Source organism: Lobosporangium transversale (assembly GCF_002105155.1).
Source record: "Lobosporangium transversale strain NRRL 3116 chromosome Unknown BCR41scaffold_3, whole genome shotgun sequence".
Taxonomy (NCBI): Eukaryota; Fungi; Mortierellomycota; class Mortierellomycetes; order Mortierellales; family Mortierellaceae; genus Lobosporangium; species Lobosporangium transversale.
In genome coordinates, this window is record NW_019028981.1 from 155,564 (window position 1) to 178,628 (window position 23,065).

Consider the following 23,065-nt stretch of genomic DNA (forward strand, 5'->3'; position numbering starts at 1 on the left):
GCTTGCCCTGTTCCTCTTTCTGTGTGTACCTTTCTTTCCCCCCTCCTTTTGAACAAACAGCTCCTTCATTTCCTTATGTCTCCTTTAATCGTTAATATACATGTACGGGGCAAGAAATAAGGAGCAACCGAGTAATAAAACACACCAATTTGCATAAAAAAAAGAAACAACAATGGAACCATACAAAAAGCGGGGTTCGATTAGGAGAATTAGGGGACTATGAATCAGAAGAAAAGTTGTAGCCAGTGCGTTGCATCTTCCCGCCCAGCGTTGCACTTTGGTACTGAATGTTGTCAAACATGAACGTAGAAACACAAAAAAAGGGTCAGGGCAAAGGGCCATGACGAAGGAAATGCATGATCGTGACGATATATACCAATGGAGACGCGTATCCTAAGAATCCAATAAGGTCATGTTTTTTGTCCAATCGCATGGCACTGTGTTAATTCCTATGCACAGGTATGCACGTCGTTAAGAACGTGATCTATCAATTATTGAAAAAAAGAATAGATCGGAAACCTTGCAAGATAGCATTTCTCTTTTTTTTTTTTTTTTTTTTTTTCTTCCAATGTTCACTTCTCGTATCTCCTCCTTTTATCCTCTTTACACCCACAGATCCATCCTATTTGCACGTCGATTCATGTCTACTGCTATCGCTTTGAATCCCTCAGAATTTGTTGATTTCAAACTCAAGAACATTGAGTCTTTGACTCACAATACTTCGAGGTTCACGTTTGAACTTCCCGAGCACCAGTCTTTGGGTCTTCATGTAGCTTCTTGCATCCTTACTAAATTCATTGGCCCTGATGGCAAGCCGGTCATTCGTCCTTACACCCCCACTTCGGAAACCTATGTCAAGGGATCGTGGGACTTGATCATCAAGCGCTATGATAGTAAATGAAAAAAAAAAAAAAAAAAAAAAAAAAAAAAAATTATAATAATTGCGGCACTCATAACCTGGAGAGGAAAAAGAAAACAAAACAACTAGAGTGGATGAACTAACTCCAATGGCTTTTTTTGACCTTGTATTTCTCTGTATGTAAAAAGCTGGCATAATGTCCTCACATATCCACAATCTTAAGGTTGGTGACACCCTTTCAGTGAAAGGTACGAAGATAGCAGAGACATTGGAGGAGGCGCAATCTAGGAAACTAAAAAAAGAAAAAAGAAGGCATCCTATCCAATCAATGGCTGGATATGACAACGAAAAGCGAATTATATATCTACATCAGAAAGATACACAATACAGATGCAGCACATGATGAAGGAAGGAAAGTAGAGAGAGAAAGAATCGACTATCCCTCTCCTGATCCGCCGTGAATTGAAGCTTTTTGGGATGTCAAATTAGCCGTTGGTATAAATACTAATCACCAATCTCAATCTACGCCCTCGTTTTCACACTAGGCCCAATCTCAAAGTATCCTTTGAAGGTGAATCAGCACAAGTCAATAGCTTTGATCGCTGGTGGTTCTGGTTTGACACCCATCCTTCAATTGATCTACAGTATCCTTCATGACAAAGAGGATGTGACCAAGATCAACTTTATTTTTGCAAATGTTACTCCAGACGATATTATCCTCAAAGATGTTCTCGACGAGTTGGTGAAGACGCATCCAGATCAGCTCAAGGTGACCTATGTGGTTAGCAGACCCCCTGCTGAAGGTTGGATCGGGGAGACTGGACGTGTGAATGCTGAAATGATTAGAAGACACGTTCCAGAAATTGGAACAGAAGGCAATAAAGTCTTTGTCTGCGGTCCTCCAGGTAGGCTTTTTTTTTTTTTTTTTTTTTTTTTTTTTTCTCAAGAAAAGAGCTTTCTTCCATTTGTTGTCACATCTAATTTTTTTTATTTTATTTTTTTTTATTTGGTGATGTCCAGGTATGATGAACGCAATTAGTGGACCCAAGAATCCCGATCTCACGCAGGGCGAGCTCATTGGGGCACTAAAGGACCTTGGTCTTACTTCTGAGCAAGTTTTCAAGTTTTAGACATGGTAACAATAAAGATCGATAGAGGTATACAAAGAAAATATTTCTCACAAGATGAAGGATAGCTGCTGGAGTGAGGTGTTGTTGACGAAGGTTAGACCAAATGTTGACTGTATACTTTGTTCCTGGAGGGAACCAATGTAGCTAAGAAGAAGACGCCGTAGTGTTTCTGGAATGTATGTTTTGAGATCCATGTTTACTGAGGAGGATTAAGGGCTGATATAATGTTGATTTGAGATTCAATCGAGACGGTTATCTGGATGATGCCATGGTGAATGTCGGTTCTCAATCGATTTCCTTGCGACTTTTGTATAGAGATACGCCTTTGATACAAAGAGAATTTGCATCTGGGTGTGTGCGTGTGAGATGTGCGCTTGGGATTGGACAGCAAGACTGCATGCAATTTGTGTACACGTAGATCACATCCCTGTTAGGCAACCAACTTACTTTGTTCCAAAAAGAATTGCATCTCTAGAATGCTGAAAAGAACCCTGGATCGACATTCAGTGATCCGATATGCTCAGCGGCTGGAAAGAAAGAAAAAATAATTTGAAAAATACTGCCAAGACCAAGGGAAAAATGTCTCTTTGAACAATTTGTTTGAGGCAACGGGCTATTAAAAAAAAAAAAGCTTCCATTGCAATTGACGATCGGTGGTACCAATTTTCTCTTCCTGTGTTCAGAGGAGGAGAAAAAGGGAGTGTGCAAATGTGTTCTATTTCTTTGACACAACTCTCATCATCTCTGCTTTTTTAAATGTATTTATTCATTCATCTTTTTTTCCTCTCATCACTATACTTTTAACTTCTTTCTCTCTCTCTTTCTCTTTTCTCTTTTCTCTTTCACTTTTTTGTTTTCTTTTTCTCCTTCCTATACTGCTATTTCTTGATGCAGAGGACCGACTGTCGCCAACCACTGCTTATACACCATTTATATCTTCACCTCTTCCACCTACGCCATTCATACACCAAGGACCATTATGACACACCCACTACCAAGCGAAAACGACGATGGAGCTACAGCAGCAGCAGCAGTAGTAGAAACTGAAATTGTACCTGGACCTGCAACTGGAACTGGAACTGGAAGTGGAATTGCTCTTTCAGGGGCACGAGCACGGCAGGCAAACTTGCGCGATCCGTTCGATGACGAGTCCTCTTTCCTTACTGTCGATCATAGTAACCATAACAATTTAGAGGATGAGCAAGAGTCTTTTATCGATCCTACCGCCGATAGCTATCATGCTCCTAAGAATCCTTTTGCTGATCCTGAGGGCTACATAATGACGACAACGACAACAACAGCGGTGGCCCGTAAGCATAAGGAATTAGCCACTTATGACGATGATGATTCATTCGACTCCCAAACCGATGATAATAATGATAGTGATGGCTCTGGTAGTTATGATAGCGACAGTGAAGACGATAGCGATAATGATAATGGCCATGATCGGATTACAGGAGGATACCACGGGTCAGCAGATGTAGATGATGGACTGGATGATACTCAACATCTATTATTGAATTCAAACAATACACGTCTCGGAGGCATGGGTATGGGCATGCGTGTAGGCGAGACCGGAACGGGTACCATGATTGGGCTTGATCTTGAACCACATGGTGACTGTAATCCTTATGGCAGACGTCATAGTGGCTCTAAGCTCGATTATGAGGATGAGAATAATGACTACGACACCCTGCCACTTTCCACTATGGATGTCGATAGTTATCGCATGAAGGGTGGCAACAAGAAGAAAAGTAGCAAAAATAGCTCAAAAAGAAAGCAAAGGGTTAAAAGAGAAAAACAACGCGGAGATCAGAAGGCGAATGTTAATGAAGGGCCCGTTCTTGGACTCGGTGCCATTCGCACAGAACAGATGGCAGCCATTGCTAAGAAGCAGTTTCGAGTTCAACTTGCCTGGAACGCTTTCTATGTCTTTGCATGGTAAAAAGAAAAGGTTCCCTCTCATTTCCAATAGGCGACAGTTATTTCTAAATTCAGGATTATTTACCCAATCCGATCTTTTATTTGTATTTAAATAGGTACTCGTGCTCAACAGCCTTATCATTCTATAATAAGTGGTTGTTCTCGCCCAATTACCACAACTTTCGATTTCCACTGTTCACGACAAGCTTGCATATGGTGGCCCAATTCTCTCTTTCGTCTATTACCCTGACATTACTGCCTGCTCTACGACCAAGAGCAGCTCCTTCTGCTAAGGATTTTGGGTAAAAAAAAAAAAAAAAAAAAAGAAGAAAAAAAACTAAACGTGTATCTCAGCTTTAATCTAATCAATATCAAAACCTCAAACTCCTCATTAATGTTAATATTTTAAATTGTAGAACAAAAATCGTACCATGTGCTGTTGCATCTGGATTGGATATTGGGCTTAGCAATAGTAGCTTGAAGACCATCACACTCGCTTTCTATAGTAAGTTGATTGATCGCCTTACCCTTGATAGACGATTTTGAGGTACTTGTTCTGATATATGGTTTTTTTTATTGCTTCTTTTTCCTCCTTTCTCTTTCTAATATTAGCCATGTGCAAGTCCTCATCATTGGCTTTCGTGTTGTTGTTTGCATTTCTGTTCAAGCTGGAGCGACCAACTTGGACGCTTGCGGGTGTTATTACAGTTATTTGTGTTGGGCTGTTCCTGATGGTCATGTCTGAAGTAGATTTTGTGCTTATTGGGTCAGTATCTAATTTTGATTTTTGTAAAGCGTAGCGTTCATCATTGACTTCATGTATGTTGCTACTATAGCTCTCTAACAATATTCCTTCCTTCTCCTCTAGGTTTATTCAAGTAATGCTGGCATCTGTTCTAGGTGGGCTTCGCTGGTCGTTAACGCAGATGCTGCTTGAGAGGAGTGACACTAAATCAGGATCGCTTGCCAATCCAATTTCGACAATCTTTTTCTTATCCCCAATTATGGGCGTCTGCCTTTTCATTGTGGCAGGGATTTTTGAAGGATATGGGGTCATTTTTGGATCAGTGTTCTTCTCAGCTCCTTTAATTGCGCTCGAGACTATGGGTTTACTCTTGTTGGGAGGGCTGTTCGCATTCATGATGGTTTTGGCGGAGTTTAACTTGATTGCTCGGACCAGTGTCGTTACATTATCTGTGCTGGGTATCGTCAAGGTGAGTAAAAAATAGTCTTTTTTTTTTTTTTTTTTTTTTTTTGACCAGTTCAATGATGACATGTGTTGAAAAAAAATGTTTGACGTTTTTTTTTTTTTTTTTTTTTTTTTTTTGGCTTTTCCAGGAAGTGATGACAATTTTAATTTCAGCGCTCGTATTCCGTGATCAATTGACGCTCGTCAATATCCTCGGCTTGTTCATCACACTAACTGGCATTGGATTTTATCATTTCATGAAGATGCGGGAGATGAAGGCCAAAGCTCGGCGGCAGGCTAAAGAAATCTCGGACACAGAGCTTGCAAACGCTGCAAAGAAGAGAGAACGCAAAATAGCAAAGAAATTGCTCCGTGAGCAGAAAAAACGTGGTGTTGTAAATATTGGCGTTGGCGCTGGCCTACTTAATAAGGACATTATGGATTTGGGAAAGGATGATGAAGATGATCTTATTATTCAGAGTCGTCCCTCCAAAGAGTTGCCCTGGAATCATGGCCTAATATCTACTCAGAATCCCAATAGATCGAGCCAAGATAGGTTGATGCATGATGAGGATGCGTTTATTTTGGATGATGGCGAGAATGATGCTAGGAATGGTGGACATGGTATTGGTAATGGTAAATAGTGGATAACAATATTATTATAGTAGTAATAATGAAAGGATATTTTCCCTTCTCCTTTTTATGATGAGTATCCGTAAATGTTTAAAGATGGATGGTCTGGAGCTCATAGAACAGAATATAGCCATTCTGAGCCCAGTCAGCCTCCATTTCCATGTTTTCATCCGAGTCCCTGAGAATCAGCTTCACGCGATTTCCTGATGGATCTAGATCATCATGTCGAAGCCAATTCGGCTCCTGAAACGATAGTGGGTGGGCAGCGCTACCATATCCAGACCCACCAGTAGCATCTGAGGCGACTGTACTGTCTTTACCAACCTGATCTGCCACATAGCTACGATAGTGTCCCGAATCCAGACGTGATCCGATATGACACACCACAGACTTGAGTTCCAACATGTACTTGACTTTGGGCTGCCTGCAGTCCATATAGTCTCCTCCAAATGGCTCTTCTGGTGGCGGGCGGGGTGACCATCCTTTCTTCTCATCTCCCAATGTGGTGCTATTGAAAGATGAATAAGCCTTTGATGATGAAGCAGGGGAGTATTGAGGTGGTGGCGTGATAGGTGTGTTTGGGGAATCTACAGCCTGAAGAAGTGATATAGAGTATTTACGAACAGGCGGGAGATGAGTATTGATGCTTATGGAGGCGATATCATGACCTGAGGAAGTTGTCCCTACAGATGGCGATTTTGGAATTTGATCGCAGTAAGCAGGCTCGACTCGGAGTGTTGGCGATGATGGCGGCGACGATGACGATGACAAGGATGAGACATGAGGCGCTGTCGGTTCTTCCAGTACTATTGAGTTACTTCCGGTTGCATTTTTAGGTTCGTTATCGTTAACAATATTGTTGCCTCTTGCGTCTGTGTTTGAGCCTGCATCACGCTCGTTATCCGCACAGGTATCTTGTGGAGGAGGCGAACTAGACGTTGCAGATGGTCCGAATGTCTGACGATTCACAAACCTTGAAAAATCAATTCGTCTGGGGATATCGATGGGTGTACCAATCCTACGTGCCCGCATATCATGTCCAAACGAATATCGCTTCAGAATTAGCGGTAGAATCACTACGTCTGCAGGGTATTGCGATTGACTGGCGTGAATGATACCTCCTTGCTCGTTAGATGATGAGTAAAATGGTAATAGCTTCAGAACCTGCCAAGCTGATACAGGGACCTCTACCTCTGGCGAAAGCGGTACTCCTGTCCCTGAGGAGACAAGTCGTCGGATTCCCGTAAGCGTATTATCGTAAAAGTGCTGTGCCAATAGGCTCTCAAGGGATAAAATCTCATATACTGATGAAGCTGCACTACTGATCTCATCCTCATTATTATCGTTGGATGATTTAGATGACAATAGCTTTGACATTGCTGATTCTAGTCTGCGTGTGATAGGTTGTGACGTATGTGAATTCAACTCTGGTACTGGTATTGATATCTGCAGCATTCGTTCCGTAATCACTTTGTCATCATCAGCAGAAGTCTTGGCGCCATGTAGCAGTCTCTGTTCCAAGGGTAAATAAGGAAGGTGAAGTTTTTCTGTCAAGAACATGAACAGCTCGCTGGCATCTTCTTGTCGACTACTCCCAGGTGGGTCGTACGGCCCTGGACAATTCCATCCACAACTGTAGAGATGTTGACGCAACTCCTTGACTACATGGGCCTGGACCAGTCTTCCAGAGCGTAGCTGATTGACAAACATACGAAGCCAGGTCTGTAATAGATGCGAGTGAAGTAAAGTCTCTTGTTTATCTCCCTCACGTCGGGGTTCTGGAATAGTATCGGCACTCTCAGTGCCACTACCACTTGTTTCACTATCACTATCGGTGTCGGAATCAAGGCTAACATTCAAAAGACCTTCAAAGGCGGAGAGACGAGCGAACATAGCAAATAGTAGGGAGTCTATAGATCATAGAATACGAGATTGTTAAATATCTGTCAACATCGCTAAACCACTAACACAGGGTCAGACGCTCGCTTTTTTTTAGTTAATTTTCGATCATCAATGTGGTCATTTAATGATCACATAGTAAAGAAACTCTATTTCTCCTTATGCGAATGTTAATTGTGTTTGCACGATCCTTACCGATATAACAGCTGGTCATTTGATCATTTACAGCTCCACTGAGTGTTTTCTCCTGTTGTACAGGGACAAGGGTTCCCTGAACAGCCTGGACAAGGTCCTGGCAGTATTGCAGTGTCTGATCAATGTCCCATTGGTACGAACTTAGCAAATATGCAGCTGTGTCCTCATCTGCACGATGGCCCGCATGTTCAAAATATGATACAACCTGAAGTAGCAGCACTTGCTTTTCAGGGCTGAGGGATTCAGGTGTTTGACGATCTCTTGGCATCCGTGATAACGAAATATCATCAGCAGCACTGTTGTTTTGTGTGAAGTGTGTAGAGGCTGATAGGATAGAAGACGATGGGAGTGAAGCCGAACGATACTGGTAACCTACACCAGAATAGCCATCGAGCGAAGACCGAGGAGGCGCAAGGTTATTGTTATTAACACTGTTGTTGGAGAAACTAGAGTTGTGGATGTTATGGGCGCCTTGCTGTAGGTGTTGAAAAGAGCCGCCGCTTCCGTTGCTGCTTCCTTGCATGGTCGAATGTTTATGTTTGTGAATATGAAGGTAGGATTTGATGTTTTTGAGCATCTTGATGGGCGACCTGGACCGTTTTAGGGACAGCTTGGGAACATCTGGCTCACCTAGTGAAGTGATAGCCTTGACTTTATTCTTATCCTTGTCCTTACTCTTGCTCTTACTCTTGCTCTTGTCCTTGCTACGCCTGATACGGATCGAGGGGTTCCTATGAAAAAGATTGCTCACGGGTATATTATTTCCAGGGCCGTCTCCTGCCGCAACGGTTATTGTTACTGATGATAATGAAGTCGTAGGAGTTTTGACGGCGAAATCAAGTGCTGCAGTTGAAGAAATGGTACTAGAAGGTGGAGTAGTAGCAGTGGCGGTGACATGAGTCGTTGCAGTAGTAGCAGTAGGATGAGAAGCGGCCGTTGGAGTCAGCATTCCTGCAGGAACTGTAATTATGCGTGCATCATTGACGTTGTCGTCGCTGTTGATACTGCTTGGTTTTTGTTTAGATGGTCTGGCTAGCAGTGCAGGGACCGGTGGTGAGTTGTCGCTCATGGTAAGAAAACTACGGCAACTGAGGTAAGAAAAATGAGAGGGGGAAAGAGAGGAGAAGAGTAGGTGAGTGCGTATACGTAAAGAAATGGAAGAGCACGGAAGAGAGAGAGAGAGAGAGAGAGAGAGAGAGAGAGAGAGAGAGAGAGAGAGAGAGAGAGAGAGAGAGAGAGAGAGAGAGAGAGAGAGAGAGAGAGAGAGAGTAATGGGGATCGAATGAGAAAGAGTGAAGTGAAATGAATGTCAGGAACGACACAAAGGAGTTTGAAAAGGTTAGAAGGAGGCTGTTGGGAAAAAAGAAAAAGTTTTGTCCCCATCACTGTGTTGGTTGTCGATTGTGTTTGTTGCACATTAAATCATTGGACGATGTTGCGTCTCGGCTGATGATTGACATTCAACAGTGCAACTTGGGGTCGTAATGCAGTACATGAACATGTACATGTACATTCAGAAGTAATCATTGTGTTGAAACCTTAAATTATGCTTGGTCCACAGCTTCAGAGACCTCATTTTCTCATTTCCTCATTTCCTGTTGTTAGCTCTTTCGAGCAACTGTGACAGGCAACAACGATATTTTGCTTCGACCTAGTTGGCATCCTTTTTTTTTGCTTCATCGGTCGGAACTATTTATAAAAGGAGTTCATTCTTGGGAGAAAATATGTGGACGGCGTACGGTCGGCGATAATGGGTCCACATTAACTTGTACTGCAGGCATGTCTTTTTTCTTTTGTTTTTTGGTGCATGTGATAAAGATCTGTTGTTATGGTTTCCGTATAGGTTTTTTTTTTTTTTTTTTTTTTTTTTTTGGATAATGAACAGAAGGCGCCAGATTTTATTAGAAAAGCCAGTGTTATTCTTTCATATAGTGCAGTGGACCCAGTGCATAAAATGGGCGAAGCTAAAAAAATAAACCAAGCGAGAATACAAATACAGTTGTTTTATTGGATCTATTTTTTTTTTTTTTTTTTATGACGACATTTTACGTGTAAGATGGATAGAAGTTTCTTGAGCAAGAGAGGTAGGTGAGGCTGGTCTGTTTGAGGGGATCATCATACTGGCCTCTCTAGCCTTCGGGAAAGCATTATCGAGAATACCAAGTAAGTGCTGCGAAAGCGCTGCTGGTTTAATCAAAACTTCCTCGCATAGTCGATTAGAAGCCGGCTTCATCTCGATACCGTCCTGCCCTTCAAGTTGACGCCACAATTGGAAAACAGTTCCTGCGATATAAAGCTAATAGGCATTGAACGACATTGAGCATCGATGTAGAGAATAACAAAAAAAAATACAGTTAGCTATCACATAAGATGAATATTCTACAACAACAATAACAACAACAACAGCAACAAAAAAATGCCTAAAAAGTTCGTTTTTTCCTCACCTTAGGGTGTTGAACGGGTGAAATCTTGATCTGCTTTCTAACTTCTGCAACCGCTTTCAGCGTGGGTCTCCAATCTTCTTCCGTACCCGTCAAAAAGACTTTGGATAATCCCATATGCGCTGCTGCCTCCACCGCGCCCAGCATCATGGTTTTGACATCCATCATACTGCCATAGCTGAGACGACTCACAATGTCGTCCTCATAGACATAACATCGAATGTGGTCACGATACCGATCTGCCAGATCTTTAGAAACGCTACAAGCGGGAGCAAATGAATGACACTGAATCCGAAAATGCCCATTCATTAGCGACTGGAACTCGTGCTGATGATCAAGAAGCATCATGGTTAAAATCGAAGCTGTTCCTCCACCGAGACTGTGACCCACAATGTTGAGCGCTGAGACCTTGTGCTTCGAGATATATGCTACAAGTTGCGGAACCAAATTTTTCATAAACCAATCTGCTGACGTTTTCATGCCGCCGTGTATCAGTCCTCCTTTCCATTGCTGATATTCACAAGCAAGGTCCGTCAAGGTATCAAACGCGCTCTAGATAAGGAAAAAAAATTGGTTTTGTGTTTTTAAGCAGATTTAAAAGCTCATAAATCACCATTTACAACTTGCCACGTCCCAATCATTGTCTTAAAACCATACCATCGTGCCACGGATAGCAAGGACAATCGAGTTGGTGGCTCGATCGAGCGCTACGTAGTAGCTCGGATGAAATACTTTGGATGCACGGAATTCGAACGCTAATAAGTCCTCTTTGGGTATGCGAAGAAAATCGATCGCACACTCATGGTCGGATCGCCATCGGACAAAGTCCTTAATAATGCCATTTCCCTTGCCCACAAAATTAATACCTGCCCATCCCTGGAGATTTCAGGCAAAAAGATAAAATCAGTTGATATGACCTGGTGCACTTGAAGGAAAAAAAAAAAAAGTGAAGTTGGAGATAGATCTGAGATATTAACATACGTAACAGGCCATAGAGAAGCGCCAAAAATATCCAGCATGCTCCACTTGCTCAAGTGTGGCCAGCCCTGTGTCCATTCTCTCACTCGTAATATCACGATAAAACCTCTCCAGAACTACAACTGCTGTCAAAATCTGTGCATTCGTCAGCTCAAGCCCTTGACCCTAGCGAAACAACAGTTAGCAGAGTAAAGGTTAGCTGATATAAGCCCTCAAGTAGATGACGTCCATACGGGCGCATGGTTGCTTTTTTTTTTTTTTTTTTTTTTTTTTTTTAGCTATAACTTACATAGGCAGATGCCAGACGCATAACTGCTTTGACAACTTTCTTTGTCTCCGCTGCAATTGTCCATGCCCCAACCATATCTAAAAGAGGGTATTGCACCACACTGTCATCATCGTCCTCGGTGACTGTCGCAAACCGAAGTTCTGATTGTTGTTTTGCGCTGCTCTCTTTGGTCATTGGATCCTCATACTTTTCAAACCGAGTATCTGATGCCTCATCCATCATGGCCTCTGATAGCTGGGCCAAGAAATCAGAATCATCTTCTAGTTGCCTGGAGATGCTAGGAGCTGGTACTATAGGGTCTGCATGCGCCATATCATCTGCTGATTGGGGTAACCGTTGGTATCGGTAGTTTATCCGAAGTTGAATCGCGCCGATATTGGACGAAAGGGTTTTCTTTCCTGCAAGATTGGACATTGTGCTGACAGATTTTGTCCTATCCCAAATCTCGTAAAAACTTTACAGGGACACCAAATTTTTATTGGCTTTGACATCATTGTAAAGTTGTACAAAAAAATTGATCCGCGTCTGTGCAACCTTTACCTTGTGAATGATTCTGGGAGACCTTCCAGGTGTGAAAGCTTGATCTCGGCTCGACCCACATGTCTATCACGCAAAAGGATGTTTCTATCATACAGATCAAGCTTAAAGAAATAAGCAAGTAGTCATAAGATTACGCGTGAGTAAGATAAATCACATCTCTACTAAAAAGAGGCCATGATTTCACATGCTACAACTCCTTACTTACTTGAAGACTGTCAAAAAGCTGTGTATGAAATGTTACACGGAACTCAAAGCCTTCATTCCAATCGCCGCGTTCGCGTTCAGACGTTGACGTTTGATATGTTTGATCTGAGTTGAGAAAAAGAAAAGTGAGCATCGGGTAGATTTTTTTACATTCCAAGGTTCAAACATGGGTTCGTCTCTTACCACCAAGAGATAAAATGACGTATGGTCGTTGCAAGACTTGATTCAGTTCAATATGTTTGACAATGATCTTCTCAAAATAAAATAAAAACCATTTGTGTCAAACATCAAGTCTCAGGTTGAGAGTATCATGTGCCCATTGGAACCAAAAAATAACATGATCCTAACCTGAAGTCGTCTATCGGGTAATGGTCTCCAGAGTCGTTGTTTGATCTCTTGTGATACTCTAGACAGCAATTGGGCCGCTGCACTGTTGTTTGTACTTGTCGAATCGGAGTTTTCTATAGCGATTGTGCTTTCGGAAGGAGTTGATATCGATGTTGAGATTGAAGTCGTTGTGAGTAGACTGGAACTAGAAGCCGAGTTGGATAAAGTGGGGCCAATTGAGCTTTCTGCATGCGTTGCCATAGTTATGGCGGTAGAGGGCGTTGTCATACTCTGTCTCCGGAGAGGCTGCTGAGTGATAAGTTCTGGCAAAGAAGCTGAGCTGTTGATGGAGGTGTTGCTTTTATTGGTGAAGGGATGTGGACGTGTGAAGGGTAAAGTAAACCCATTAGACATAGTGATGAAATGAGGACAAATGTGTAGACACAGAGATGAAAGGATGTGAACGATGAGTTTTTTTTTTCCAGAAGAGCTTAATTGTAGGAAAAGAAAAGACAAGCGGTTGGAGAGAGGTGTTCACTCTTTTCTATTTTTTTACCCCCATCATGAGGTCATGGAAAACCCCATTCATTAAACAATTGCACTCATACACACTTTGCCCAAAGTGTTATTCACAAGCACGTGCATTAGGATTAACACCGATTTATTTAAGAATTAAGTAATTTTGGGATTTATGCATTTTGAGCCAAAGCCTGCAGGCCCTGCAGGACTGTCGATACTCCAGGCACAAACCACCGGGCTTCAGAACTCTTGGATCCGACCGTACAGGTCACCACTCGCTGCTCGCCATCCAATGCTTGACTATTGCAGTACTCAAACATGTCCTCGTCCGAGCGATCGTCACCCACACAGAATATGAAGTCAATAGCATCCGTACCGTATTGTTGGCGAAGACCTTCCACAATAGTCTTGGTTGCCTGTGCTTTACTGACGTCGCGTGGCATCACTTCTAAGCATTTACGGCCCACGACTGCATGAATGGGATAAATTGATCCAATAGCCTCTTCTATATGATTCTGGCATTCACGCGCTTGCCATAATCCATAGCTGGGGTTGTCTGCTTGGCGATAGTGCTATTGAGAGATATTCAGAAAACTTTTTAAAAAGCTGTTTTTTTAGCGATCAAAATTGCAAAAGCAAATTTGTATAACATACCCAAACAATTGGGATTGTCTTTTCTTCAATTTCAGATCCTGGAGTTCGTTCCCTGTAATATTCAAACATCTGAAAACAGAAGCCAAACAAATCCAATTAATATATACTCTTCATCAATACGATTCCACCAAATATCTCATAATTGACTCTGATTTACCTCCATGACCTTTTTGCGCCATTGTGTGTCGCCCTCTTGAACTTGAGTCTCCCATGTCTTCTTGCCTGCTGGCTTTAAGAAACAGCCGCCTTCAGCGCTATAGACAAAGGGCAGATCAGTATCAAGTGGATTTTAGAAACTTTGACAATTTTTTAAGCTGATTTTTTTACGTCTTTTAAAAGTGTATCTTACCAGAGGCCAATATTGTCAATAGCCCCAAAAGCTTCATCCAAGCTTTCTTGGACTCTGCCACTCATAATATAAACAATATTCTTAGGATCGTTGGTGAGCTGTTGGATGATTTTGAACATATCTTCGTGTGACGTCTTCCCCTTGGCCCTCACAGACGAGGCGCGTTCATATGGTAGGAGCGTTCCATCGTAATCAAGTAGTAACCTAGAAATATATTTAAAAACGCAATCTTCAGTCAGATCCCAAGATCGAGCTGACCAAGGAAAATAAGCAAAAAGGCAAAAGCCTGTAATATAAAAAAGGAAAATATAACCTACAGCCGTCGTTTAGCTGCTCGGAACTCTGGAAGAACGACATCCATACTCAATAATGGAATATGGATTGAGTACCGCCGTTGCACGTCTCCATGCACCTTGACCAGCTCGGATACAAAGTCGCTAGCCCAGAACTGGGCAGTGTTAGTGCAAACGTGTTTACTCAGCTCATTCCAGCGGATAACTTTCTCCTCTTCCTTCATGGTCAAGCCCTCATAAATTGCCTCTGCGACTTCAGTATAGTTCCATGGGTTTACTCTTAAGCAAGCACCTAAACTTCCATAAGTTCCTGCAAACTAGGATAGTAAAGCACAAATATGTATACACATTAGTATATCGGCAAGTCAGCGCGGGTCATGGCTTTTTATACATATATGCTACACACATTACCTCACTAAGTACAAGAGGATTCTTTTGTTCCTCCTGGCAGACAACATACTCATGCGAAGTCAGATTCATTCCATCTCGAAGTGAAGTAATCAAGCACAGATCTGCAGCCGTCAATAGCCCAAGATACTGACTAAACGTAATGTCTTGACGCAAGAAGACAATAGGTTGATATGATAGGCTGCTGAACTTGGAGTTAATTCTAGTCACGACATCTGAGACTTGACCTTGAACCTCGTTTTGTTCAGATGTAGAAAGTGCGACTTGAATCAAGACAATCTAATAGGTCCCAAATGTACATTAGATAAAACTATCATCACCTGTAAGACGAGCAATAGGAGGACGGCGCCTGACATTACCTTTCCTAGCCATTCCGGATGGAGGTTCAGGAACCGTTCAAATGCAAGCATCTTCTGGCGAACGCCCTTAATGTAATCGAGTTTATCACGAGCCACAATGAGCTTCATACCCTGGTACTTCTCCTTGAGCTCCTTGACCCACTGTGCGACTTCCGGGTCTTGACGCTTAATTCTGAGGCTCTTAGTGTCAATACCAATGGGGAAAATACCGACATTAACTGCTGTGCTTTCCAGTTGGATCCCTTTTGGAGTTGACTCTACAGATAAGAGACGAGAGCATGTCTGAACAAAGTGACGAGCAAATGAATAGGTCTGGAATCCGACCAGATCGGCGCCTAGTAAACCTTGCAAGACCTCCTTGCGTACTGCATACAATAATATAAAGTGTAAACATGGGTTTGTAAGTTTGTAGTCGATATCTCTAAGACATTTTGTAGATAAAGACATTACGATAGCTTGCTTTTACATACCATGCAAACATCTGAAGATTTCTGAGCTTGGAAAAGGAACATGTAAAAAGAAACCGATGGATGCATCTGGCAAACGCTCGCGGATCATGTTGGGGACAAGCATCAGATGGTAATCATTGACCCAGACTGAAAAAGAAGGCAGATCATCATGGTTAGATAAATAAAGGTAAAAGGTTTATCCCATAAATAATGACAGAAAACAACAAGCAAACGTACTCGTGTCACCCTGTCGGTAATTTTCGACTATTGTGTCAGCAAATGCCCTATTGACAGCGACGTAGTGCTTCCAGGAGCCATCTTCATAGCTCTTGCTTCGAAGGTTATCAGGCAAAACATAGTGGAAGATTGGCCACAGAATCTATTATTCAATGGATAGCAAGATTGAAGAATCAGTACAGACATGCATCTCCAGGATTGCATTTGGCGGAGAAGAAATTTACAGTGACGCGACAGTGTCATCATGGGGAATGTGAAACATCTAGAAAATTGAGACAAGGATCTCTCGCGCATTCGCCCGTCACCTTTGAAAGGGGTGCAGACAAATTCATCTCCTCTACTGTCTCTATTCCATATTCCGTTACCGCACATCATCAAGGCCATGTCATACCTGTTTGCAGAATTGATGGTAATGGCCGTCAAAATCTGAGTCATGAACAAAAACAGGGACCGAGCTATGGTTAAGCGCCAGCTCCGCCTTGATATCCTCTCGGGTGCGATCATTCAGCGTATCAGTAGCCATGCCGAGCGTGCCAATCCAGATCCTCTTTGAGAGCTGTCCTTGAATCGAATTCACCGCGTTATGGAGGCCAATATTACCGCTATAAGCCTTCTCAACAGTCCATGCAGCTTCTGCAAAGACCTTAGCCGAGTCAATAGATGGGCGCCGGTGAGGTTGACTCTTGTGAATACTAATCGAAGGATGGTCTCCAGCCTTGCTTCGAGGCTGATTCAAGGTCGGGCGAGGAGCAGCAGCAGGGAAGACGCTGACTAGCTTCTCTTTCTCTTTGGTTTCTGCAGGCGGCGCCAAGATGGATGGCGGGGGTACAGACAATTGACCGTGATAAGAGCTTCTTTGAGGAAGCCCTGGTCTCTCATGGTCCTTCAGTCGTTCAGCCTTGTTGGCGATTGGCCTAGGTATAGTGGTAACAGCCTCGCCTGTCGATGACGTTGTCCTAAAGTATCTGGGCGGATTGGATGGAGTGGAAGGCGGCAAAATGCCCTTTGGAGCCATGCTCATGTCGTTAGGTGCGCCTCTACTTGTTGGAGCAGATCGCTGAGTCTCATCAGACATGGCTCCGTTCGAAGTGTCAACAGCCGCCAACGGGGGAATTAAGGTTGCAGGCCTTTGTGTAGTCGAGGAAACACCAGGGCCATCATTAGAAGATTTGCTGTTGGTCCGAAAGCGTCCATCCTTGTCACGAGTGGGGACTTGAAAGGATATAGTTTCAGGGAGGAAAAAGGTGGCCACCAGCAACCTCCCGGTTGTCAAAACAGTGCTATCTGCAACCATGGTTCGCAAGATCAGAGGTAATTTTATGGGCTAGGTAGGCAAGAGCGCACGAGGGTCCCCAAGGAAAGTAATGAAAGGAGAAGAGTAGGTATGGGTGAAGGTGAATTCGTTGATGAAGAGATGAGAAAGAGGAAGAACATGGAATGAGAAAGAAGACGCTTTGGCCAGCCTAGGTTACCAAAAATGAGGTCATGCGTGACTGTGAGAAAGTTGCCAGGCACACCCAATTTACTTTTTTTATTTTTCGCACCAGGCCAAGTTGAAACGTGGTCAGCCATGTGGAGGAAAATCGATCTGGTGTTGCCGCGTTGACCGATTTGACAGTAAGCGTCATGTACCCATGTGGGGCCTCTCTACGTGCAGTGCATTCACTTGTATACTACAATATCATGACCGTCAATCATTAACTTGATAGGGATTGTAATTAGAAGCGATATTAATAGTGTCATCAAAATATAAAGTACTGGCCAACAGCTAACCACAGAATGATACTCATAAATGAATGCACTTTTGAGTGAATGGAGATCAAGACCTTTCTCTGATTGGGTGTGAATGCTCGCCAAAAACGGAAAGCATATCTCCTAATAGCTCTATCAAACAGACACGACATTTTTGCCACGGATTCTCTGCTCACGGCGTCTTTCTCTAATTCACTTTCATTCCACATCTATTCATCTCGCAATCATCTTCGACCACCATTCCTTTTGCTTATTGCATCATCTTACAGCCACTCTTTCTCTAAACCATGCTAGCTCGAACTGGCTTAAAGTACCCTTCCAAACTACATAGCGAGAAGGTTGCCTCGTATCTCTCGGACAAAGCCCGCAAGGACGCCATTATTCTTGCCAAAGGCACTGAGGTCCAGTGTAGAGACAATACTGACACAGAGCTTGAGTTTCGGCAAGAGAGCAACTTCTTTTATCTCACAGGCGTCCAGGAAGCCGACTATTACTTTATTTATGACCTTTCTCGTAAACAATCCTATTTGATTGCCCCAGATCTCGACCCCATCAAGGCTGTTTGGAAAGGTCCAGATCCTACAGATGAGGAGTTGCTGCGGAAATACGATGTGGATTATGTGGTTCGATACTCTGGATTGCTGAGTCTACTCAAGAATAAGCTGCGGCCCAAGAAAATCCATGGATGGGGTCGGCCAGAGAAGGGACGCCCTCTTGGTGACAAGAAAATAGAACATGAACTCGAACATTACATCTCTCATCGCTTAGTGCGATCCAAACATGAATCCCATAAAGGTGAAGGGCACTTCCCTAATCATCGTCCCCATCGTCCACACCATCATGGACCCTATGGTGATCACAACGGCCACCGGTGTGGTTACGAGCGTGTTGATCTTCGCTCTGACCATGACGACTGCAAAAAGCCAGAAGACCCAAAGGAAGTCACTCTATTTGAGGCACTAATCCTCGCCCGTATTAATAAGACACCTATTGAGATTGCCCTTTCACGCGAATCGGCTCGCATCACCTCAGATGCCCACCGTCTTGTCATGGAATCTGCTCGTGTTGGAATGTTTGAGTATCAACTGGAGGCTCTCTTCCAGTATGAATGTGCACGTCAAGGAGCCAAGGCCCAGGCGTATCTTCCGATTGTGGGTACAGGGGTTAATGGTGCTTATTTGCACTATACCAGAAACGACACTCAGATTAAGGAGGGTCAATTAATTTTGATTGATGCCGCTTGTGAGGTTGATTGTTATGGATCCGATGTCACGAGAACCTTCCCAGTCGATGGGAGCTTCAGTAGTAGACAAGCTGCTATCTACATTCTGGTCTGGGAAATGCAAACTGTAAGAGTGAAAAAAAAAAAAAAAAAAAAAAAAAAAAAAAACTATTATTGTTGTCATTATTCTTAACGCCGAATGTCATGCAATAAACAAATTATAGACTGTTATTCGTTCAATGTCGAAGGGCGTTAAATGGAGCGACATGGCTATATTGGCTCAAAAGATCGGCATCCGCGGCTTGAAGCACCTTGGTATTCTCAAGGGTGATGACCAAGAGCTTTTTGAAAGCAATATCATCAAGGTATTCTATCCCCATGGCCTGGGCCATCTTTTAGGTCTAAATGTACATGATGACGGGCTCGGTCTTGAGGTCCAGCGTCCACCAAAGGAAGCTGTACAGGCACTGCAGGAAAGCCGGAAGGATTTGCAGGTCGAATTTCATGATGTCTCTGGCGAGAGACAAGGTCATCTTTATTCAAAAGAGTTGCCTCCACCTTCCAGCCGCAGAAACAAGGCTGTGGGCTCCTTGTTCTATGCTACTCCGTCGACTACTTTGGAGCCTGGAATGCTGCTGACAGTTGAGCCTGGGATTTATTTCAACCCCGCACAGATCGAATACGCGCTCCAGAACCCGTTGTTCAAAGATTTCTTGGATGAGCAGGAATTACGTCATTACATGTCTGTGGGAGGGGTACGGATCGAGGACGTTGTCTTGGTATTACCCGATGGCTCTATTGATAATCTCACAACGGTACCCAAGGAACTTGTTGCAATTGAGAAGATTGTCCAGGAAGGTCAGAGCAAGTATAAAAAGCGTCAGAATTTGGAACAGAATCATCCTCTCTCAGAGAAAATGAAGCCTCAAAAAGCGAAAAAAGGCTCTGAGAGTGCGAGTGAGTCCTCGTCTGGAAGAGACGCCAAGAAGCGCATCGGTGTATTCAGTAGATTACTGCGCGCTATTCGCAATATTTTTTTAAAAAAAAAAAAAAAAAAAAAAAAAAAGCAGGCAAGTGGCAAGAGCGCGTTTCCCACGATAGATATAGGAGCATGTAAAGGATAAAAAAAGGGGTGATATCAATATAAGCAACAGTAATAATTTAATCATGGTATGTGAATCGAAGGTTCGTTTTAGATCCTTCCCAGAATCTATTAGGCCTCAAATGAGCGTTTGAGCGAACTGGATATGGTTAATTGAAAGACTCTTGAAAGAGGAACTTGTCAAAAGAGCTAAAAGATAAAAGCCTGTGATTGGGAAGATGCATGAACATCTAAAGTACACATCCATTTAATGCGAACTGTATATAGTCTCCTTGTCGATGTTTGTATGTTTTTTTTTTGTCATCACAAGCCATGCACGCTTTGACCGAGGTCAAAAGATATAAGGGTGATAGTTAAACAATGTTGACATGCGCATTGCACGAATAAGAAATAAGAAAATTCAGGAGGAATAAAAAGGCACAGGGCAGAGGAAGATGCAGATGCGCGCAAAAAGAGAGTGATGAAATGAAGATTGTTCTTGTCCGTTTGGCCAACTTCTTGGGATTGATGACATGCATGAGCATGGATAGGAAAGTAAAGAAAAAAAAAAAAAAAGATGGCCAATGATTAGATTGCTACATCGTGTGTTTAACAGTGGGTACCAGATGCGCATGTTTACAATGAGGACATGTGCGCGATTAAAAAAAATGCCTCACTTGACTGTCCAAAAAAAAAAAAAAAAAAAGTCCAATGATGGTTTTAAGACACACGACATGTTGGAGTGTGGAGTGTGGAGTGTGGAGTGTGAGTGGGCGAGTGTGTTGAATTGCTTTTTCTCTCTTTTTCTTTCTTTCTTTCTTTCTTGTCCCCTCCACTGCAAAAAAAAAAAAATACATATATATATATTTTATCTTTTCTTTTTCTTTCTTTCTACTTTCTAGCAACATCTTACGACCTTGTCATTGTTCATCCTTTGTGGACCTAATTACTACACAACTCTTTTTGCAGCTCATTTGTCATCATCCTTCTTGTAGCTTCATAAATATATTTTACAAGCTCTCTCTCTCCTCTCCAATCTTCTCCCTTTCTCTTTCTCTCAAACATACAAACACCCAACTTGCTCTTACCCCTGTACACATTTTCTTTTAATCCTAACCGCCTCACTTTCCCTCCATCTTTTTGCTTTCACACACTCTCTCTAGAACTTTGCCTGTTCGCTTGTAAATATTTGTATCATATCTTTCTTTTTTGTGCACCACATTCCATTCTTTTTTTTTTTTTTTTCTTTTTTTTCTTTTTTTTTTTTTTTTAAACGCTCCATATAATCAACCATGGTCACCTTCTCAACTGATTACTGGGCTCCTGCTATGGAGGTGAATGTCCGCCGACGGACCGAGAAACCATCCTATCATATCAGCAATAACCCTCTTTCAACTCAGAACCTCTTCACTCATGAAAACAACTGGAACACCCTTCGACAGGTCCCCACGATTGACTCCTCCAACTCCTCAACCAGTATCGGAGTCGTTGATCAGGTCGCTTTGAAAAAGACATTCCACCCCAGTAGCAACACCAACACCAACAGTAAACCTACACCATTACCAGTCCCTACAAAGAAGCACACATTTATTCACAAGATCTTTCATCATGAGCCTAAATCAAACTCAACCAGTCCACCTGCTTCGCCCGACCAACGAACCAACCCACTTGAGGAGGATCCTTATTTGTTATCCAGCTCTGCTCCTTGGGAAAAGAAGAACGTCTTCAATCTGGCTAACGTTCTCCATCGGGGTGCTTCTTCCAATTTCGGAAGTGATCGAGCCGCCTTGGCAGGGACTGGCACACCAGACCCTCATGCGCTCAAGAAAGCAGTTGATTGTACATTACTCAAGAAGTATGGACTCTGTGACAAGGGAAACATCGGCCAGGGCGCCACGGCAGTAGTGCGCTTGGCCCACAAGCTCTCATCTCAGGACGATTCCGAAAAGTTGTATGCAGTCAAAGAGTTTCGAAAGCGCAGAAAGAACGAGTCTGAGAAAGAATATGTCAAAAAGTTGACTAGCGAGTTCTGTATCTCGTCAACGCTACATCATGAGAATGTTGTGGAAACTGTTGATCTTGTTCAGGATGAACAACAACATTGGTGTGAAGTGATGGTAGGTCTCTCATTTATTTTATTGTACTTGTTTTATTTAGTCCATTTGAGAAGGATGCTCTCAGCAAGTATTATTAGATACTTCCACGTGTCTGATCCGAGATGATGACATGATTTTCAGAAAATAAGACTATGACGATCAGCACGTCAACATTCCTGACTTCCCACACCTGAGAGTGTTTGGGCCATCCTATTTCTATTTCAACCTCTGAGCTAGTTTTACGTTGGACGAAAAAAAAAAAAAAAAAAAAAAAAAAATCTAATTATGATCTGTTGTTTCTCATAGGAATATTGCTGTGGCGGTGATTTGTATAATGCCATTAAGCACGGTCAGATGTCCAGGGTCGAAATCGATTGCTGTTTCAAGCAGCTCATGAATGGTGTCGCATATCTTCATTCCATGGGCGTAGCACATAGAGATATCAAGCCCGAGAACTTGCTACTAGATGGCAAAGGCAAACTCAAAATTACGGACTTTGGTGTCTCTGACGTTTTCCGGATGTGTTGGGAAAAGACACCACATCTTTCGAAGGGTCTTTGTGGATCAGAGCCCTACATTGCTCCAGAAGAGTTCAAGAATAAAGAGTACGATGCTCGTCGAGTCGACATTTGGGCTTGTGGTATTGTCTATTATTGTATGGTTTACCAAGGCATTCCCTTCCGTTCTGCCACGGCTCAAGACCCTAATTACCAACATTTCCTTGAAATGCGTGGCGTCAACAACTATGAACCTTTTGAGAAGCTACCTGTGGGCTGTCGAAAGTTGATGAAGAGAATTCTAGACCCCAATCCTGAAACCCGAATCACAATAGAAGAAATCATGGAGGATGAATGGTTCAAGAGTATTGAGACATGTATCCATGGTGAAAATCAAAACCCTCATCGTCACTCATCTTCGCCAAGTTCGTAAGAAATAGAAGAACAAGAGTGGAAATGCATAACTCTTCAAAAGCGTTTCTCTCACCGAATAAAGAAGGTTCTGTGATGTTTATTTCCTCATTTAAGTACAATATTTATAC

At 42.7% G+C, this 23,065-nt stretch overlaps 7 protein-coding genes across 7 annotated transcripts; 4 read left to right on the plus strand and 3 right to left on the minus strand.

The window, feature by feature from the left end:
* Positions 1-555: 555 nt before the first annotated feature.
* Positions 556-2,017, plus strand: BCR41DRAFT_345603 (NADH-cytochrome b5 reductase 2). Its single transcript, XM_022022755.1, has 4 exons — positions 556-893; positions 1,048-1,107; positions 1,405-1,764; positions 1,880-2,017. The coding sequence occupies exons 1-4, from the start codon at positions 569-571 to the stop codon at positions 1,987-1,989; spliced, it is 855 nt and encodes a 284-aa protein (XP_021885321.1). The 5' UTR covers positions 556-568; the 3' UTR covers positions 1,990-2,017.
* Positions 2,018-3,242: 1,225 nt separating this feature from the next.
* BCR41DRAFT_117259 (triose-phosphate transporter family-domain-containing protein) lies at positions 3,243-5,785 on the plus strand. The gene is made up of 7 exons (XM_022019432.1): positions 3,243-3,299; positions 3,388-3,930; positions 4,029-4,214; positions 4,329-4,417; positions 4,525-4,678; positions 4,781-5,126; positions 5,251-5,785. Exons 2-7 carry the CDS (start codon positions 3,536-3,538, stop codon positions 5,743-5,745), a joined length of 1,665 nt encoding a protein of 554 aa, XP_021885322.1. The 5' UTR covers positions 3,243-3,299; positions 3,388-3,535; the 3' UTR covers positions 5,746-5,785.
* Positions 5,786-5,824: 39 nt separating this feature from the next.
* Positions 5,825-8,897, minus strand: BCR41DRAFT_392084 (hypothetical protein; the record flags this gene model as incomplete). The annotated part of the gene is made up of 2 exons (XM_022028415.1): positions 5,825-7,644; positions 7,829-8,897. The coding sequence occupies 2 exons, from the start codon at positions 8,895-8,897 to the stop codon at positions 5,825-5,827; spliced, it is 2,889 nt and encodes a 962-aa protein (XP_021885323.1).
* A 1,351-nt stretch (positions 8,898-10,248) lies between these two features.
* On the minus strand, positions 10,249-12,413 carry BCR41DRAFT_299187 (hypothetical protein; the record flags this gene model as incomplete). The annotated part of the gene is made up of 6 exons (XM_022020515.1): positions 10,249-10,821; positions 10,927-11,145; positions 11,251-11,412; positions 11,537-11,990; positions 12,077-12,177; positions 12,282-12,413. The coding sequence occupies 6 exons, from the start codon at positions 12,411-12,413 to the stop codon at positions 10,249-10,251; spliced, it is 1,641 nt and encodes a 546-aa protein (XP_021885324.1).
* An 848-nt stretch (positions 12,414-13,261) lies between these two features.
* BCR41DRAFT_345609 (glycosyltransferase family 20-domain-containing protein) lies at positions 13,262-17,307 on the minus strand. The gene is made up of 10 exons (XM_022022756.1): positions 16,267-17,307; positions 15,876-16,017; positions 15,660-15,785; positions 15,190-15,554; positions 14,834-15,109; positions 14,447-14,739; positions 14,130-14,333; positions 13,938-14,034; positions 13,781-13,849; positions 13,262-13,698 (listed from the first exon to the last, which is right to left on the minus strand). Exons 1-10 carry the CDS (start codon positions 17,167-17,169, stop codon positions 13,297-13,299), a joined length of 2,877 nt encoding a protein of 958 aa, XP_021885325.1. The 5' UTR covers positions 17,170-17,307; the 3' UTR covers positions 13,262-13,296.
* Positions 17,308-17,802: 495 nt separating this feature from the next.
* BCR41DRAFT_383389 (peptidase M24, structural domain-containing protein) lies at positions 17,803-20,477 on the plus strand. The gene is made up of 3 exons (XM_022027456.1): positions 17,803-18,976; positions 19,074-19,806; positions 20,046-20,477. The coding sequence occupies exons 1-3, from the start codon at positions 17,915-17,917 to the stop codon at positions 20,075-20,077; spliced, it is 1,827 nt and encodes a 608-aa protein (XP_021885326.1). The 5' UTR covers positions 17,803-17,914; the 3' UTR covers positions 20,078-20,477.
* Positions 20,478-21,191: 714 nt separating this feature from the next.
* On the plus strand, positions 21,192-23,065 carry BCR41DRAFT_345613 (kinase-like domain-containing protein). Its single transcript, XM_022022757.1, has 2 exons — positions 21,192-22,047; positions 22,333-23,065. Exons 1-2 carry the CDS (start codon positions 21,223-21,225, stop codon positions 22,954-22,956), a joined length of 1,449 nt encoding a protein of 482 aa, XP_021885327.1. The 5' UTR covers positions 21,192-21,222; the 3' UTR covers positions 22,957-23,065.

What these genes read in the sequence shown, in the direction of transcription:
- BCR41DRAFT_383389 (XM_022027456.1), top strand. Translation starts at nt 17,915, where the DNA reads ATGCTAGCTCGAACTGGCTTAAAGTACCCTTCCAAACTACATAGCGAG. An exon ending in TGGTCTGGGAAATGCAAACT is followed by an intron (nt 18,977 to 19,073) that starts GTAAGAGTGAAA and finishes AACAAATTATAG; the next exon opens with ACTGTTATTCGTTCAATGTC. An exon ending in AAAAGGCTCTGAGAGTGCGA is followed by an intron (nt 19,807 to 20,045) that starts GTGAGTCCTCGT and finishes GGTTCGTTTTAG; the next exon opens with ATCCTTCCCAGAATCTATTA.
- BCR41DRAFT_345613 (XM_022022757.1), top strand. Translation starts at nt 21,223, where the DNA reads ATGGTCACCTTCTCAACTGATTACTGGGCTCCTGCTATGGAGGTGAAT. An exon ending in AACATTGGTGTGAAGTGATG is followed by an intron (nt 22,048 to 22,332) that starts GTAGGTCTCTCA and finishes TGTTTCTCATAG; the next exon opens with GAATATTGCTGTGGCGGTGA.
- BCR41DRAFT_117259 (XM_022019432.1), top strand. Translation starts at nt 3,536, where the DNA reads ATGGGTATGGGCATGCGTGTAGGCGAGACCGGAACGGGTACCATGATT. An exon ending in CCTTCTGCTAAGGATTTTGG is followed by an intron (nt 4,215 to 4,328) that starts GTAAAAAAAAAA and finishes TTTAAATTGTAG; the next exon opens with AACAAAAATCGTACCATGTG. An exon ending in CATCACACTCGCTTTCTATA is followed by an intron (nt 4,418 to 4,524) that starts GTAAGTTGATTG and finishes TTCTAATATTAG; the next exon opens with CCATGTGCAAGTCCTCATCA.
- BCR41DRAFT_345609 (XM_022022756.1), bottom strand. Translation starts at nt 17,169, where the DNA reads ATGGTTGCAGATAGCACTGTTTTGACAACCGGGAGGTTGCTGGTGGCC. An exon ending in ACCATCAATTCTGCAAACAG is followed by an intron (nt 16,018 to 16,266) that starts GTATGACATGGC and finishes ATTGAATAATAG; the next exon opens with ATTCTGTGGCCAATCTTCCA. An exon ending in TTACCGACAGGGTGACACGA is followed by an intron (nt 15,786 to 15,875) that starts GTACGTTTGCTT and finishes CTTCTTTTTCAG; the next exon opens with TCTGGGTCAATGATTACCAT.
- BCR41DRAFT_345603 (XM_022022755.1), top strand. Translation starts at nt 569, where the DNA reads ATGTTCACTTCTCGTATCTCCTCCTTTTATCCTCTTTACACCCACAGA. An exon ending in TGACACCCTTTCAGTGAAAG is followed by an intron (nt 1,108 to 1,404) that starts GTACGAAGATAG and finishes TTTTCACACTAG; the next exon opens with GCCCAATCTCAAAGTATCCT. An exon ending in CTTTGTCTGCGGTCCTCCAG is followed by an intron (nt 1,765 to 1,879) that starts GTAGGCTTTTTT and finishes GGTGATGTCCAG; the next exon opens with GTATGATGAACGCAATTAGT.